Raw genomic sequence first — 13,438 nt, forward strand, 5'->3', positions numbered from 1 at the left:
TGCAATACACAAATAGCTTCATAAATATGAGGTTTCATTTCTGTCCAAGAACTCTAATTTTAAAAGGAACTAACACAACTCTGATAGGTAAGCCTTTGTGATGTTATTTCATTGGTTTTGAAACATGAAAAAAAGCTTCATAACATTTCTCCCTCAGTACTTTTTCTTGCAGATTGACAAAGCGAGATACACTTCATATTTTACTTAAAAAGCCAGTTTCCAGACTCACCTCATGCTGTCCAAGACACTCCCTGTTAAAAAAGAGAAAAAAAATTTAGAAAGCGTGTATTTCTTTAAGTAAATAAGTGATAGTGTCTTTCACAGGAAAGTAATACATTTTTTAAAGAAACAAAGTGCAATTCAGGCCAGTGCAGGCAACACATGGAGCTAAAAAAAAAAAAAAAGTAGGTCAAAACCTAATCTGCTTTTGAGCATGAACTAAAATAAAACGCCTATTTATTTATGTAGGTCAATGCCTTCACCTTTTCAACAATTTTTGCTATTATTTTATGATAGCAACTCCAGAATTTCTAATACAAAGCAACTACCTATAGCTACGTGAGGTCTTTAGTACAACAGGATATCAGCAAGAAGAATCAGACTTTTGTAGATCAAGGGACCCACACAGCAACCTTGCACTCAAGCTGGGATGTACTGGTACCAGATGAGCAATTACTTGCATGAAAAACTGGCAGGATCACCACGTTCAAATTGGCTGCATGCTACTTGAAAACCAATTACAAGTGGAATTCTTGTTAATTTGAGGATAGCAATGCCACTCAAAAGCATCTCGACAGACTGAAGGAATATTTTGTTAGGAAGTTCATGAAATACAAAGTTCTGCATCAGGGACTCCGTAGCACAGGAAATTTCTGTTATGCAACTTTCACAAAGAAAAAGAACATTATAGTTGCAACGATCTATCAGAAGAGTTTGGGTATTCCAGAATTAATGGTACCTAATACTAACAGAACTTCAATTTGCCAAGCACAATAAAACATAGAAATGCTATGTACCCAATACAATTCTTATTAGAAAATCAAATACAGCTTTCCCAGTATAGGTTCCTTCTCACTGAGCAAACTATCTTCTGGAAAAGTGCCTTTGAACTGAAGGAGGTGATTTTAAGATGGGAGCTCAAAAGGACTAAGAGATGTGCCCTACATAATGCATGATGTTACACAATGACCACTGCTGAACACCTACCTACACAACACTGTTCCTGAAGTAATGTACCCAAATACTCAAACCAAGCTGTCCAGAACTCTATATTTTTCACCTTTTGGGAACCTGGCTTTGAACTCTGAGCACAAGTATCAGGAGTACTGAGTAGGAATACTTTCCATTAGCATATAATAAATTATATGGAAGATCCATGCACTGAACAACCGAAAAACAAAACAGCAGTTAGTTATACAAAAAGTTACAATCTTTTTGATATATAAATAAACTAAAGAAGAAAGAAACTACATGGAAAAAATGGGTGTATGTCACTTAAAGACTACCAATTTGCAATGTCAGTCTTTGAGATTTTAATACTTTTCTTTTAATGCAGCATTGTATTAGAAACAACCACTTTTAATTTTCCTTCCATATAATAAGTACATACTACCAGAACTATTAAACTATCACCAATACTTCCAGGTTTATGAATGAGAATGTTGTTCACATAAGCTCACATCATCTGAAGAGAGCAGTATCTACATGTCCAAAACTTTGTTTTCTTTCTTTATTTATTTAATACTTACACAGGTATGGGAACTTCACAGGGTGGACACGGCAACACAGTCTGAATAAAAGCTGGCTCAGATGGCTGCTCCCAAGGACCTGCAAATTGATGCTAAGAGCAAAGTACAAAACATCATTGGAACCACGTGCTTAAACTTAAATAAACTAATTATCTAAAGAGATTCCAGTTCTAAAAAAAATAATAATAATTAAAAAAATCCACTTTCTAGTAATTTAAAAAACAAACAAAAAAATGAATAGAAAACCCAACACCACCTCCCCAGATAGAACAACAATTTCACCTTTACCATAGCAACAGATAAAAAAGGCCTGTGGCCCTACTGCTAAAAATAAAATGCAAAGCCAAAAACAAACAAACAAAAAAGAACAAAAAAGCAAGCATTTAATAGAGGAAAAAAAATATAAAAATATATATAGAAAAACTCCTACTAAAAGCTTGAAATCATCATACTGAAATTCACATCATATGTGAAGATGTCAAACAATTTCTTCTAATTTCTGCACACTTTGATGGTTTAGTAGATACCAATTAAACTTAATTTTTTCCTTCTCTCTTAAGAATTACCAATTGATCATACATGAAATTAAACATATGTAATGAAATTCCAGCCAGTAAAGTTCTTACAATTTCCTGAATTACCCTAACTGCTAAAGGCTGCCCAAGTACGTACATTACAAATGAGATTGCAACAAAGGAACTAGAATCACTTAGCTATTCAATTAAGCAGTATGAATACTTCTGTATTCAATTACTTATTCTGATTTCCAAAAGGCTTCAACAAAAGATTAAGGCCAAACAACTGTTTCTTATTCTTCAGCACACAAATAACACCCCATTTTTCACTAGTTACTTACAATGCCGGTTTGTTTCACAAGTGCTTCATCGTGGCAGGAAACAGGGCACAAATGACCGCACCTTAACGTCTTCTGGCAGGACTGACGACAGGGAGGACACCGGCCAAAGTGACAGTAGTGCTTCTCCTGGGTAGGGTGATGACAGGTAGGAGGGCGACTGAAGTAAAATGCAGAAATCAATATGGCAGCAGGGAATAAGACTCCACTGTCACTATGGCAATTATGGCTCAAATATAAGAATTAAAACAAATGCTGTTTTTAAAAATACGTTTAATTTTCGCTTTCCTCATGGTGAATATTATGGTAAAATTATACATGATTTCTAAGTGAAATTAAAGTCAAAGCTGGTTTTGCATATTACAGTTATTACAACCCAACTCAATTGCAAGCTAAGTAATCTTGCTGCAGCTCAGCAGAAAATACTGTTTTTGTTTTCACTGTTGAGATTTTACGTGAACTGCCTTCTGAAGGTACCAGAGATGACCTGAAGAAGGGAATGGATTACAGAGTCAAGGTTCAGTGGAGCAGAACCTCCCCGTAACGTGCTGCTCATGAAACCACAGCAGCTAAGAGTTGTCTTAAATGAAGAATCAGCACTTATCTCCCCATCCGCATAGTCAAGGATGCAGAAACTGACAAGCAATATAATTTTTACTTTTTAAACTGTTATATTTTACCACTTTCTTTGAAGGTATTTTAAATTCCGTGACGGAACTAGAAACATGCCCACTTTCTATACTGACCTGCACAGCTGTTTACATTTGGGAGGCTTGATGGTGCGCTCTCTGCCACAGGGCACTTTAATTACAGTTTTTCCACAATTGCATTTCACATCTACAGTCTCTGGACACGGATTACAACTACCTAAAATAAATACATTAACAGCATGATCACCTGATGGAACTGCCGATTATGAACAATGGTAATCAATGTAAGTCTGAATTTGCAGATGGTATCATTATCTTCCTCCAGTGATCTAAATAACAAATGGCTGTTAATTTATTTCTGCTTATTCAGTTAATTTATTTCAAATCCCTCTTGGGAAAGGCAATTTAATCATCGTAAAATAACTGTAATTATAATGTTGATTATGCTACCATTTGTTAACTGCTACCAAGTCTGAAACAATCCCACCCACTCATTTTATAAAAAGAAGCCAGCATCATTAGAACCCAACTGTTTGGACAACACAAAGCTTAATACTGTCACATACATCTCATTCTTATATATGTATGAAGTCATTTTTCTTCAGAATACAAAAGAAAAAAAGACATTGAAAAAATGGTAGGATGCTGTCTTGGACAATATTAAGAAATGTTCATCCTTTATATATAGTTAATGCTCTTTTGAAAAGATCCTCTTCATCTCTAAAGCAATTCATACTACTAATGCAATATATATATATTTTATTTTAGTGATAAAAATCACTAAAATATCTGTTTTTAAATCTAAAGCTCTCCCACACTATTTCTTCAAGTGCCAACTGTTGTTCCATTACTGAATGATCAACAGTAAGAATACGCATCTTAAAAAAGAGGGATTTTATCTTACTGACTATGTTGCACTCAAACTTTAAGGAAAACAATGCTTTGCAAGCATTATGAACAGCACAAGTTTTTAAGCAATTCTGACAGACAGCTGCTGAAGAAAAAAAGGTTGAAAGTACACAATCTTTATAAATGGAACTGTAATATATAATCAGCACATACAAGTAGGCGCTTTTATAAAATAAACAAGGAGTCTGAAGTTATGTTGCCCTGAGTGACTAGCACGCATACCATTTACTTACGATACACTTACAACTTGTACACTGCTAAATGCCAAGTGCTTATTATCAGCAGCTATCTCTCAGAAATTCTGAGAACAGGAACCTTTTCAAGGACCTGACCTGGCAAGCTATTTCTAGGAGGTACAGTATTTCCTTTAAAGTCAGTGGTCACTAATATATATTAGGTCACTGCTAACGTAATCTGGATTACAAACTGACTATAAAATATGCAGTCATAACTTTCAGGAGCAACAAAACCACTATTGAGGAGGAGGAAGAAACACACAAATATGTATTTTTAAAGTCAAACTTACTGCCTCCATTAGAAATACTTCCAAACGCTGTGACAATAAAGTATCACAAATTGTAATAGGCTAAAATTTGTTAGCACGCAGGAGTTAATCTTCTACATCTGATACTATAATTATTTGCTTCACTGGGTACAAATTCTCACAAAATCAACATCATTTGTTTATTTATTAGTTAAAATACTTTAAAGTATTTATTTCTTTATAATTTCTTCTAATAAGAATGTAACTATGAGAAATCATTAATGTCACTTCTAGCCAGGTAATAAGATGCAATCAACAACAAATATAAGCTAACTACTGAATTTAAGTTTATCCTGTTACACAGCGTTGGCTCCTTAAAGTTTTCCAACCAGGATTTTGTTCTGTTATTTAGTTACGATTTCTTCACTATGTTTTTGAGGGACCTTTCTACCCAAACCATTCTATGACTGTATCAACCAGCTCAAACTAATGCAGAAAAAAGGAACCAGTTTTTTCTTTTTTTTTCCTGACAGTTCAAGAAGGGAATGAACACAATTACTGGGGGGGGAAAGGTGAAACAAAAAACCTAGCAGCCTGTGGTAATAGATTTAATAGGATGTTAAATGGGACAACTAACATATTTACCTTTCATAATCCTCTTTAAGATTCACTACCACAAAAGCAAGATTGACTGAACAAGTTGTGAATTGTTTCCTGAGGCGCTGCAATTTATAGTTCAGAATAGCAAGGTAAATTATACAGGCTATTCTGCTGCTACTTCAGCAGGGCACTAGATTCTAGAAGAAAAACTGCTGAGAAAACAGCCCCCTTTCAGTCATTCCAATTTAATCTCCTACCAAATTAATGTAAAAGCAGTTGGTCAGGATAAAAGTGGCCAGGTAATTTTGGTATTCTTCAGGATATTTTTAACCAAGGTCACTAAATGGTGTAGTAAACTTTTTTTTTATTGATACCTTTCATATATTCAGTAACAAATTTTTATTTTCTCATCTGTAAGACACATTCAAGTTCAATCGACATTTTTTTTCTGACTACTCATATCACACATTGTATTCTAGGATTTTCAAAAATGATGAATGACCAGTATTGTCATTTTTACATGCAGTTGGACTTCATTACACATAGTTAGTGACCAGAATTATGTAGGGAGAAGTCAAGCAACTCATTTTGAATTAAGCAGTTGGAAAGAGGATAGAGAATTTTCAAAGGAACACTGCTAAGTAAAATTGGCAAGCAAAAATCCTGGCTGTCATTATGTAAGCCCTTAGGCTCCAACCAGCACCAAAAGTCTTTCAGACACATTGCTCCCACAGAAAGCCCACATGCAAAGGGGAAGAACTCATGAAGCACCACACAGAGTCATACAAGCACTAAAATAAACCATATTTTGTTTACTATTATTGTTTATCACTACAGGCATCCTTCACCTGTTCTTACCTCTGTGGCAGCCTGAAGGACATTTGTGATTTCTGCAACCTAGGGTCCGTCCACAGACTTGATCACAAGGTGGACAGTTTCCAGGACAGCACTATTGAAATAAAATACTCTATGTAACTCCAAACTTCTGGTTTAAATTTGTCCTCTTCTACTATCTTTTTTCCCTGTCCCCAACACTTCTTGAAATATTATTCATGAAATTTAGTCAAATTTCCTCAAATTCATTTTAGAAATAGAAATGAGGATATCAATAAAGTTGTTTTTTAAAAAAAAAAAAAATAAAACTTAATAAAAAGCTCACATATTTTAAAGTGATCTTTTGATACTAAAAAAGCCGAAGGCTTCCAAAAAACATTAGAACATCTTAAAAGTTAATTTATAAATACATATATGTTATTATCTAAGGAATATATTTCTAACAGGCTGTTTCCAGACACTTACCTTTCTTCTGCACTGGTGCTTTTGGCAATCACGAATTTTAGTACACTTTGTCTCACATAAATAAGGCTTATGACAAGGCATGCGTTTAGTGTGCTTCCCACAGCGACACTGTTTTTCAACTTCCTGGGCAGCAAGGTAGGGAAAAAGCAAGGTATTTTTAATACACAGGAACCCCACCCCAAGAAGAAGAAAGAAAAGAAAAAAAAAAAAAGGAAAGAAAAGAAAACCATGCAAGAGGAGTGATAAAAAATATATTCTACTACTGGCTGGAAAAAAAAACATTCATGGCCAAGTAATATTACAATGCTCTAATACAGATAGTGTATTTCATGCTGTAAGAGCAATAGCCAACGTGTGATTTTGTGTCAGTACTGCAAACATTGTGCTCTAGATGGTATGGAAAGACTTCAGCTTTGGTCTCACCAGGATGGCCACTTCAAGAGAACCACTTGAGTATGCAGTGCAAAACATTAAGTGTAAATGCAAAATGAATTCATGCAAAGAACTACCTCACCAGCACAGTCAATTCATCTTCTGCGTACACAATTTAAGAAGTAGATGAGTGGCTTTTCTGTGACCTTCATCCCAGATGTAATACACTAACTACACATACTAACACCACAGACCTGGCTCCACAGATACTCAGGTCTGAGTAAAACATTATTTGCTTATTAACAAGAAAACACCAGTATGTAACAGCATCTTCTCTTTCATGAATGAAGAAATATTAAACAGAACAGCAAGGAAGTTTAAAGAGCTGGGGAAAAATTGTTTTTTTTCAGGGTGTATGTAAGTTACAATAATAAGACATCTTTATCTCAGAAAAGCCAGAGATTTTGTGACAGATGTCATTTCATTTTCCTCAGTAGACTCGCAGTGTTCTGAAGATAGACTGTTTGATAACACCAGTGTATGTGAAACAGCCACACAGCTGGACCGACCTGTCGGCATATTTCACAGGGACCTCGATGACAGCGCTGCAAACATTTATGGATGCCACATTCTAAAGCTTTGTCACAGCTATCACCGCAGGTGGGCACATCTTCTGTGCAAGGCAACATAAACTCTGAAGGAAAAGAGAGAAGTACAAGCAAACATTAGCAGAACAAAATTTAGAAAACAATGCATTCTGCAATATGACTTCAAACACAAATTCTCTCTCTCGTTTTTGCAAAGAGCTTCCCCAGAAATAATCACATAGACAATAAAACTCCTGCCACTAAATCAAGCTTTGAAAGAATGAAGCAAAAAGGTATGTTTCAGCTTTCACAGTTGACTGTAAGAACTTTTTATGGACCTTGCGCTGCTTAAGTAACCTAAACTGCTGACAGTCAAAGGCTGGATGACATTTATTTAATTTACTGGGGAAAAAAAAAAAAAAGGCTTACTTGATTTTCCACATGGACAGAACCTTTTCCCAGAGCGAGGACAGTCTCCACAGGGACCAGCATGACAAACTCGTTCACATGTGTGATTACCACAAGGTAAAGCTTTTCCACACACCTGGAAAAGTCAGAGAACTCAAGTGAATGCAGTGTGACAAAATGACACATTAAGATAAAGCAATCCAAGCAAAAAAAAAAGAAGAAGGAAACTATGGGTGCCTGTTATCTGGATGGAATTAAACTTCCTCAGCAATGAGGAGCTAATTGTACCAATAACTTTGTTAACAAGCCTTCTATTTGCTGAGTTTGCCAAATGAAACTGATCACCCCTGCAGCAATCCTGATTGGAAGACCACTGTACACTGAAGGGTCAGTGATTCACAAAACAGCCTGAGCAGACACAGGCCTGTAGTGTGGTAGGTTAGAGGCCCGTGTGCTGCACACATTCCATGGCCAGAGATTAAATCTAGCCAGTTAATAGCAACAGAGAAGCCCACAGGCAGCTCCTGCTTGGTGACAGTGACTGTGCCAAGCACACAACCTTGATTTCATCTAGAAGCACAGCAAGAAGCTCTCACAGGAACATCCTTTCTGTTTGGCAGTAACAATGATTAGTAGAATTGTTTTCTTGTAACAAAATCCTGTAACAGTTCGAATGACCAAAACAGAGTAACACCTGCTACAGACAGGGTCTGCACAGCACGCTGAGCATAGATACCAGGTGCACTAAATGCTGCATGGCTTAGGATTTCCACCATTTAAAGGGTCATAATATTAGTTATACTATTCTTTTTCTATACAGCGTTACCTCAAATAAACACCATTTTAACTGATACATCATAGAGCCTTCATTATTATTCTCATACAGAATTGGGTTTTATCAATCCATAATACACTGAGTAAATTTTACAAAGACACGAATGAGGAGAGGAAAGGTGTCTTCATGAACATACCTGCTCACAGTGCCACTGAGGACTTGCACAAAGCCTTTCTGCTGTCTGCCTTCCACAGATGCACCGTTGTTTACTGACACGCGGACAAGGCTGACAATCTCCTGCATGAAATCGTGAAGTTACACTGAGCATAGGAATTAGATTTTTTGTATTCAGCTTGGAAAATAGAAATATTTCTTAAAAAGTAAAACAGCTGCTTTTTTGAAGCCTCAGGAGGCGGCCTACCTGAGTGACAGGGATTCTCACAGGTATGTTGTCCACACAGCAACATTCGTCCACATGGCAGACGGCATGACCACTCCTTGGCACTGCACCTTCGGGGCACTGGTTTAGCTTTTCTGCAGTGACAGGATGTTGTGACCATCTTTGGGCAAGGTGGACAGGGACCTATGCCCAGCAAAGAGAAGAAAAAAATCATTAACAGCTATTCAGCAAACGCATCCTTAATTAACACCTATTTTATTCTGAGAATTTTAAATACAGTCAGCTTCAATTTGAAGTAAAATTATGCAACAATTACATAAATAGAGGTCAAATAATCAAAAGACACAACAAATTTACCTGGATGACAAAGTAGCAAACATTTATGCCCACAAGGAGGTTTGAATTCCTTCTCACATATTTGACCACAGGAATGAGGTACCAGCCATGGGTCCACTGTTGGATTCTCTACTTTTCCACAGTAACAGTAATATTTATTGGGAGTTTCAGACCGTTTGTATTCAAACCTACATTTTGGGCTTTAAGAAGGGAAAATGGGCGGGAAAAGGAAAAGCATTAGTTGTAATTATTTCAGTTTCCCAAGTTTGTTAACAGCCTACCAATTAAGATTCTCACAACTAGTATAACCAAAAAAACTGTATCTATAATAAACAGTAAAGGTCTTGCTATACATATATTTGTCAGCCTTGATGGTGTCAGATATTAAAAAAATGCAGAATTCCTAAAGATTGGTAGGTATGAAAGGCCTGGAGTTTGTCAGTTCCACAGGGCCTAAGCACTTTCCAGTGTGAACCACTGATAAGGGAGGCAATGCAAAAGGAACAAAGCAGCTACCAGGGAAAGACAGACAAGCAGCTCCTCCTCAGATAAGAGCAGAGTCCTTGAATGGACTTTGTCATTACCATCGCCAAAGAAAGTCTCAATCTGCCCATATATGCCATTTCTCTGAAGTGACTTCATTGACTTTACTTAACATTTAAGCACACAATAAATGTCACCTGCCTTAAAATTTTTAAACGTACTGTTTTTAAGCACAGTGTTTATAGAACTAATCTGTAACAAAGCAGGCATTGTTAACTTGTACAGAACTTGAGACACTGCCAGCCAATAACTCTATGCCTTATTTCCTAAGCAAACCAGCTTGTCTGAGATTCTACACTAGAGTTTTTGAATCCATCAGACACTTTCAATCAAATTTGACAGAGGATTCTATTTTAGAGAGATTACATATACCCACATAAAAGCAGGTGGGAAAATTATGGTACAAAACAAACGTACAGAGACACAGATAAATAAGTAAGACCATTTAAAAATAATTACCAAAAGCTGACACAATGGATCATTTGCTTTTTTACAGATTAGAAAGAATTTGATACAGCAAAACATTTTTTAATATCACTGAAATATTATCAACGCACATTAGCAAATACTTGAAAAGAATTCAGAAAAATAATACAGAAGCAAGTCTTCTAAACTTCTTCATGTATGTGTTTGCATGCCACTTATGGGTACCAATCCTTCCTAAAGCAACTCCAGTGCACACACGTTTCACAACAAAAGTATCTATGTAAATGTATTATGAAGAATACATCACCACGGCCATGGATAATCCTTCTTCCCAAAATCATCATCTGTCAAGGGAGACGACACAAGGAAAAGACTGTCCTTGGCCCACTTTTGGATACACACCAGGTGAAATATACAGAAGCATCCACAACAGCTCCAGACCTATAGAGTAGATATGTGCCACTTTTTTTTTTTTTTAATGAGTATTTTTTTCCCCCGTTTCAATTGATGAAAATTCACATCAAAAGAAAGACAATCTTGCTATTTTCCCATTAAAAAAAAAAAAAAAAGATTCCCAAAGGTAAATTACAACTGTTGTTATCCAGATTAATAGAGAAAGTTTTGTTGCTACAGATTCACATCCCTATTATTCTTGCTGTTTTCACCAAAGCTTATGGAGCCCATGTAGCCATAGAAATACTGAGTTAAGCACACTTTTGCAGGTGATACAGTGCTACCTCTTGCCCAAAATGCAATTACAGCCACCTTAACAGTTACCTAACTTTAAGTTCTGGGGGGGCCCCTTAAAGATAGAGTCTCCAGTCACCTTGGGCAACCTATCAATGTGTAGCACTACCTTTCCTGCATCTAGTTTGCACCTTTCAAACCTCAGATTGTGCCACTGCCCTTTATTACACCGTCTGTCACCACAGAGAGCACTGGCTTTAGTTTTCTTCACAGCTTCTAAGTGGCCAGAGCCTGTAATCAAATCACTCCCTTGCATCCTGTCTGCCAGACTAAATAAGCCCAACTATCACATACCCTAGGTCTCTAAACATTGAGAAAAGGATTTTTTTTTTAGAAGAATGACTTACTATATGGTCTTTTTCTCAAAGAGCTAAAGAAGGATAATGCAAAAGCAGCAGCAAACACTTAAGAGAGCTGACTTTGATAGTATTTTCTCTCCATTACTAATCCTCTGTGGCTTCAGCGCACTCCTCACTGCTAGTTCTGGAGGGAATTACAATTTTGCTTAGAATATCAACCTGCTGCTGAAAATAAATTCAAGTTATAAAAATGCCTTTGGAATCTTTCGCATGATGTGTTAAATTGGCAGCTTAGAATGAATGAAATTTTCGGCAAAAGATAAGCAGCAGAAATTTCTTTGTCTTTTTAAACATGTATGATATTGCTACAATTAAAATACTTGAAAGCATACTGTAAAGTACTTACAGCTTGGTTCCTTTTAACTGAAGCAATGCAGATCAGACATGTCATAGCCCCTGACTGAAAAGCTTCGTTCATGTACTGTCTTGTACGTTCCAGTTCACTTGCATCTCCATCTTTAACATACAAAAATTTTTAAAGCAGTTTTTAAAATTACGTTTGATCTGCTATTCTGTACATGTTGAGACTGTTGTAAGAAGTATTTTTTTTTCCTCTGAACAGAGGCCAGTTATATTAATAAAAAACCACATTATTACAAGTACTTAAGAAAACTGCAAAACTGTACCACTGGTTCTGCTTGAACAAGGCAAGAGGCACAGCAAGTATGCACTGCTGGGAACAAGTATTTTCAATACATCAGAAAGAAAGAAGTACATCAGAAAAGCTGTTTTCCCTCCAATTGTGCAAAAAGTCTAAGTTATAACCAATAATATCATCCCTCTACACTTTCATATTTAAATAAAAGTCAATATACAATAAAAGTTTACCGGTTTGATTGGTGTAAATGGTGAACGTTTTTGCCAAAATCTTCCCTTGTTTTATTTCAGCATCTTCATCATCATCTTCTGATGAAGAACTAAACTGCTCCTCAGCCAGCTTTCTTGCTGCAGCCTGATTTGCTTTCTTAATTTCATCAAATTTCTTCTGTGAAGATAATTCTATTCAAAAGAAACAATTGTTGCGATCTTAATCATCATTAATAGCTACACCACATTCAGTCCTTCACCCTTACAACCATTTTCTACTTAGCAAGTTTGCTTATCGTACGTTTCTGAGGATGCTATTTTGTTACACTTCCAATACCACACAGGAAAACATACACTACTTCCCCTCCTTCGCTGGGCGTTATCCATAAAATCCACAACAGGAATTACTATCTGTCGATTACCTGTGGCCTTCAGAGGTCCTAAAGCAGCTGCTGTTTCCCACACGGGACTACACGCCCATCTTACCGCCCGATCCCTGCCCGCCGCCGCGCAGGGTCCCCACCGCGCTCCCCATCAGCTGCTAACCACCCCGCAGCCATTCCCGAGGTTCACCGCACCGCTCGAACGGCACCGACTGCTGCGGACACCTCGGCTCAGCTCCGGGTCACTGCGCACACACGGGGCTCCCGAAGAGGGAGAAGGGACCCGCGATGCCCCCGCCGAGCCCCGGCTCGCTCCACCGGCAGCGTGGCCGGGGCCGCGCTCTCCGCCACACGGGTGCGCCTCGCTCTTCCAGGTCCCCGGCCGCGTTCTGGGGTCTCCCCGAGGCCGGGCCGGGCTGCTGGGCCCCGCCGCAGCGCTGAGGGGAAGCAGGGGCACTCACCGCAGGTCCCCTCGCCGCCGCTCGCCGCAGCCCGAACACACGCACCGCCGCGGCCGACAGCGGCAGGAGGCCGGGCGGCCGCCCCGGTACGGCCGGAGAGCCCATCCCCGAGCCTGGCGCGACCCCGGCCCCGGCCACCCTGCCGCCAGGCCGCCTCCATCCCTCCCCGCCAGCCGGAGAAGGGCCGCACTCCTCACGGCCCGGCGCCTCCCGGCCGCAGCCGCCCCGAGGCGAGCTCTCCGCCCTCCCCGCCGGCTCGGCCCCTCCGCACGGAAGCGGCAGGCGGAGGTC

General features: G+C 38.4%; 1 protein-coding gene across 1 annotated transcript in view; it reads right to left on the reverse strand.

Annotated features, from left to right (window-relative positions):
- NFXL1 (nuclear transcription factor, X-box binding like 1) overlaps positions 1–13,414 on the reverse strand; it is a 43,321-nt gene extending 29,907 nt beyond the window's left edge. The window contains exons 1-15 of the mRNA XM_052681920.1: positions 13,148–13,414; positions 12,325–12,495; positions 11,843–11,952; positions 10,698–10,831; positions 9,443–9,621; positions 9,107–9,268; positions 8,882–8,982; positions 7,932–8,046; positions 7,485–7,609; positions 6,544–6,666; positions 6,103–6,193; positions 3,348–3,468; positions 2,605–2,761; positions 1,749–1,840; positions 230–251 (exon numbers count right to left, since the gene is read on the reverse strand). Coding sequence (XP_052537880.1) covers positions 230–251; positions 1,749–1,840; positions 2,605–2,761; positions 3,348–3,468; positions 6,103–6,193; positions 6,544–6,666; positions 7,485–7,609; positions 7,932–8,046; positions 8,882–8,982; positions 9,107–9,268; positions 9,443–9,621; positions 10,698–10,831; positions 11,843–11,952; positions 12,325–12,495; positions 13,148–13,307 — 1,863 coding nt within the window. The 5' untranslated portion in view covers positions 13,308–13,414. The remainder of the gene's footprint in view (positions 1–229; positions 252–1,748; positions 1,841–2,604; positions 2,762–3,347; positions 3,469–6,102; positions 6,194–6,543; positions 6,667–7,484; positions 7,610–7,931; positions 8,047–8,881; positions 8,983–9,106; positions 9,269–9,442; positions 9,622–10,697; positions 10,832–11,842; positions 11,953–12,324; positions 12,496–13,147) is intronic.
- Between the last annotated feature and the right edge of the window lie 24 nt (positions 13,415–13,438).

The sequence above is a fragment of the Tympanuchus pallidicinctus genome, unplaced genomic scaffold, assembly GCF_026119805.1.
Source record: "Tympanuchus pallidicinctus isolate F22 unplaced genomic scaffold, pur_lepc_1.0 scaffold2, whole genome shotgun sequence".
Taxonomy (NCBI): Eukaryota; Metazoa; Chordata; class Aves; order Galliformes; family Phasianidae; genus Tympanuchus; species Tympanuchus pallidicinctus.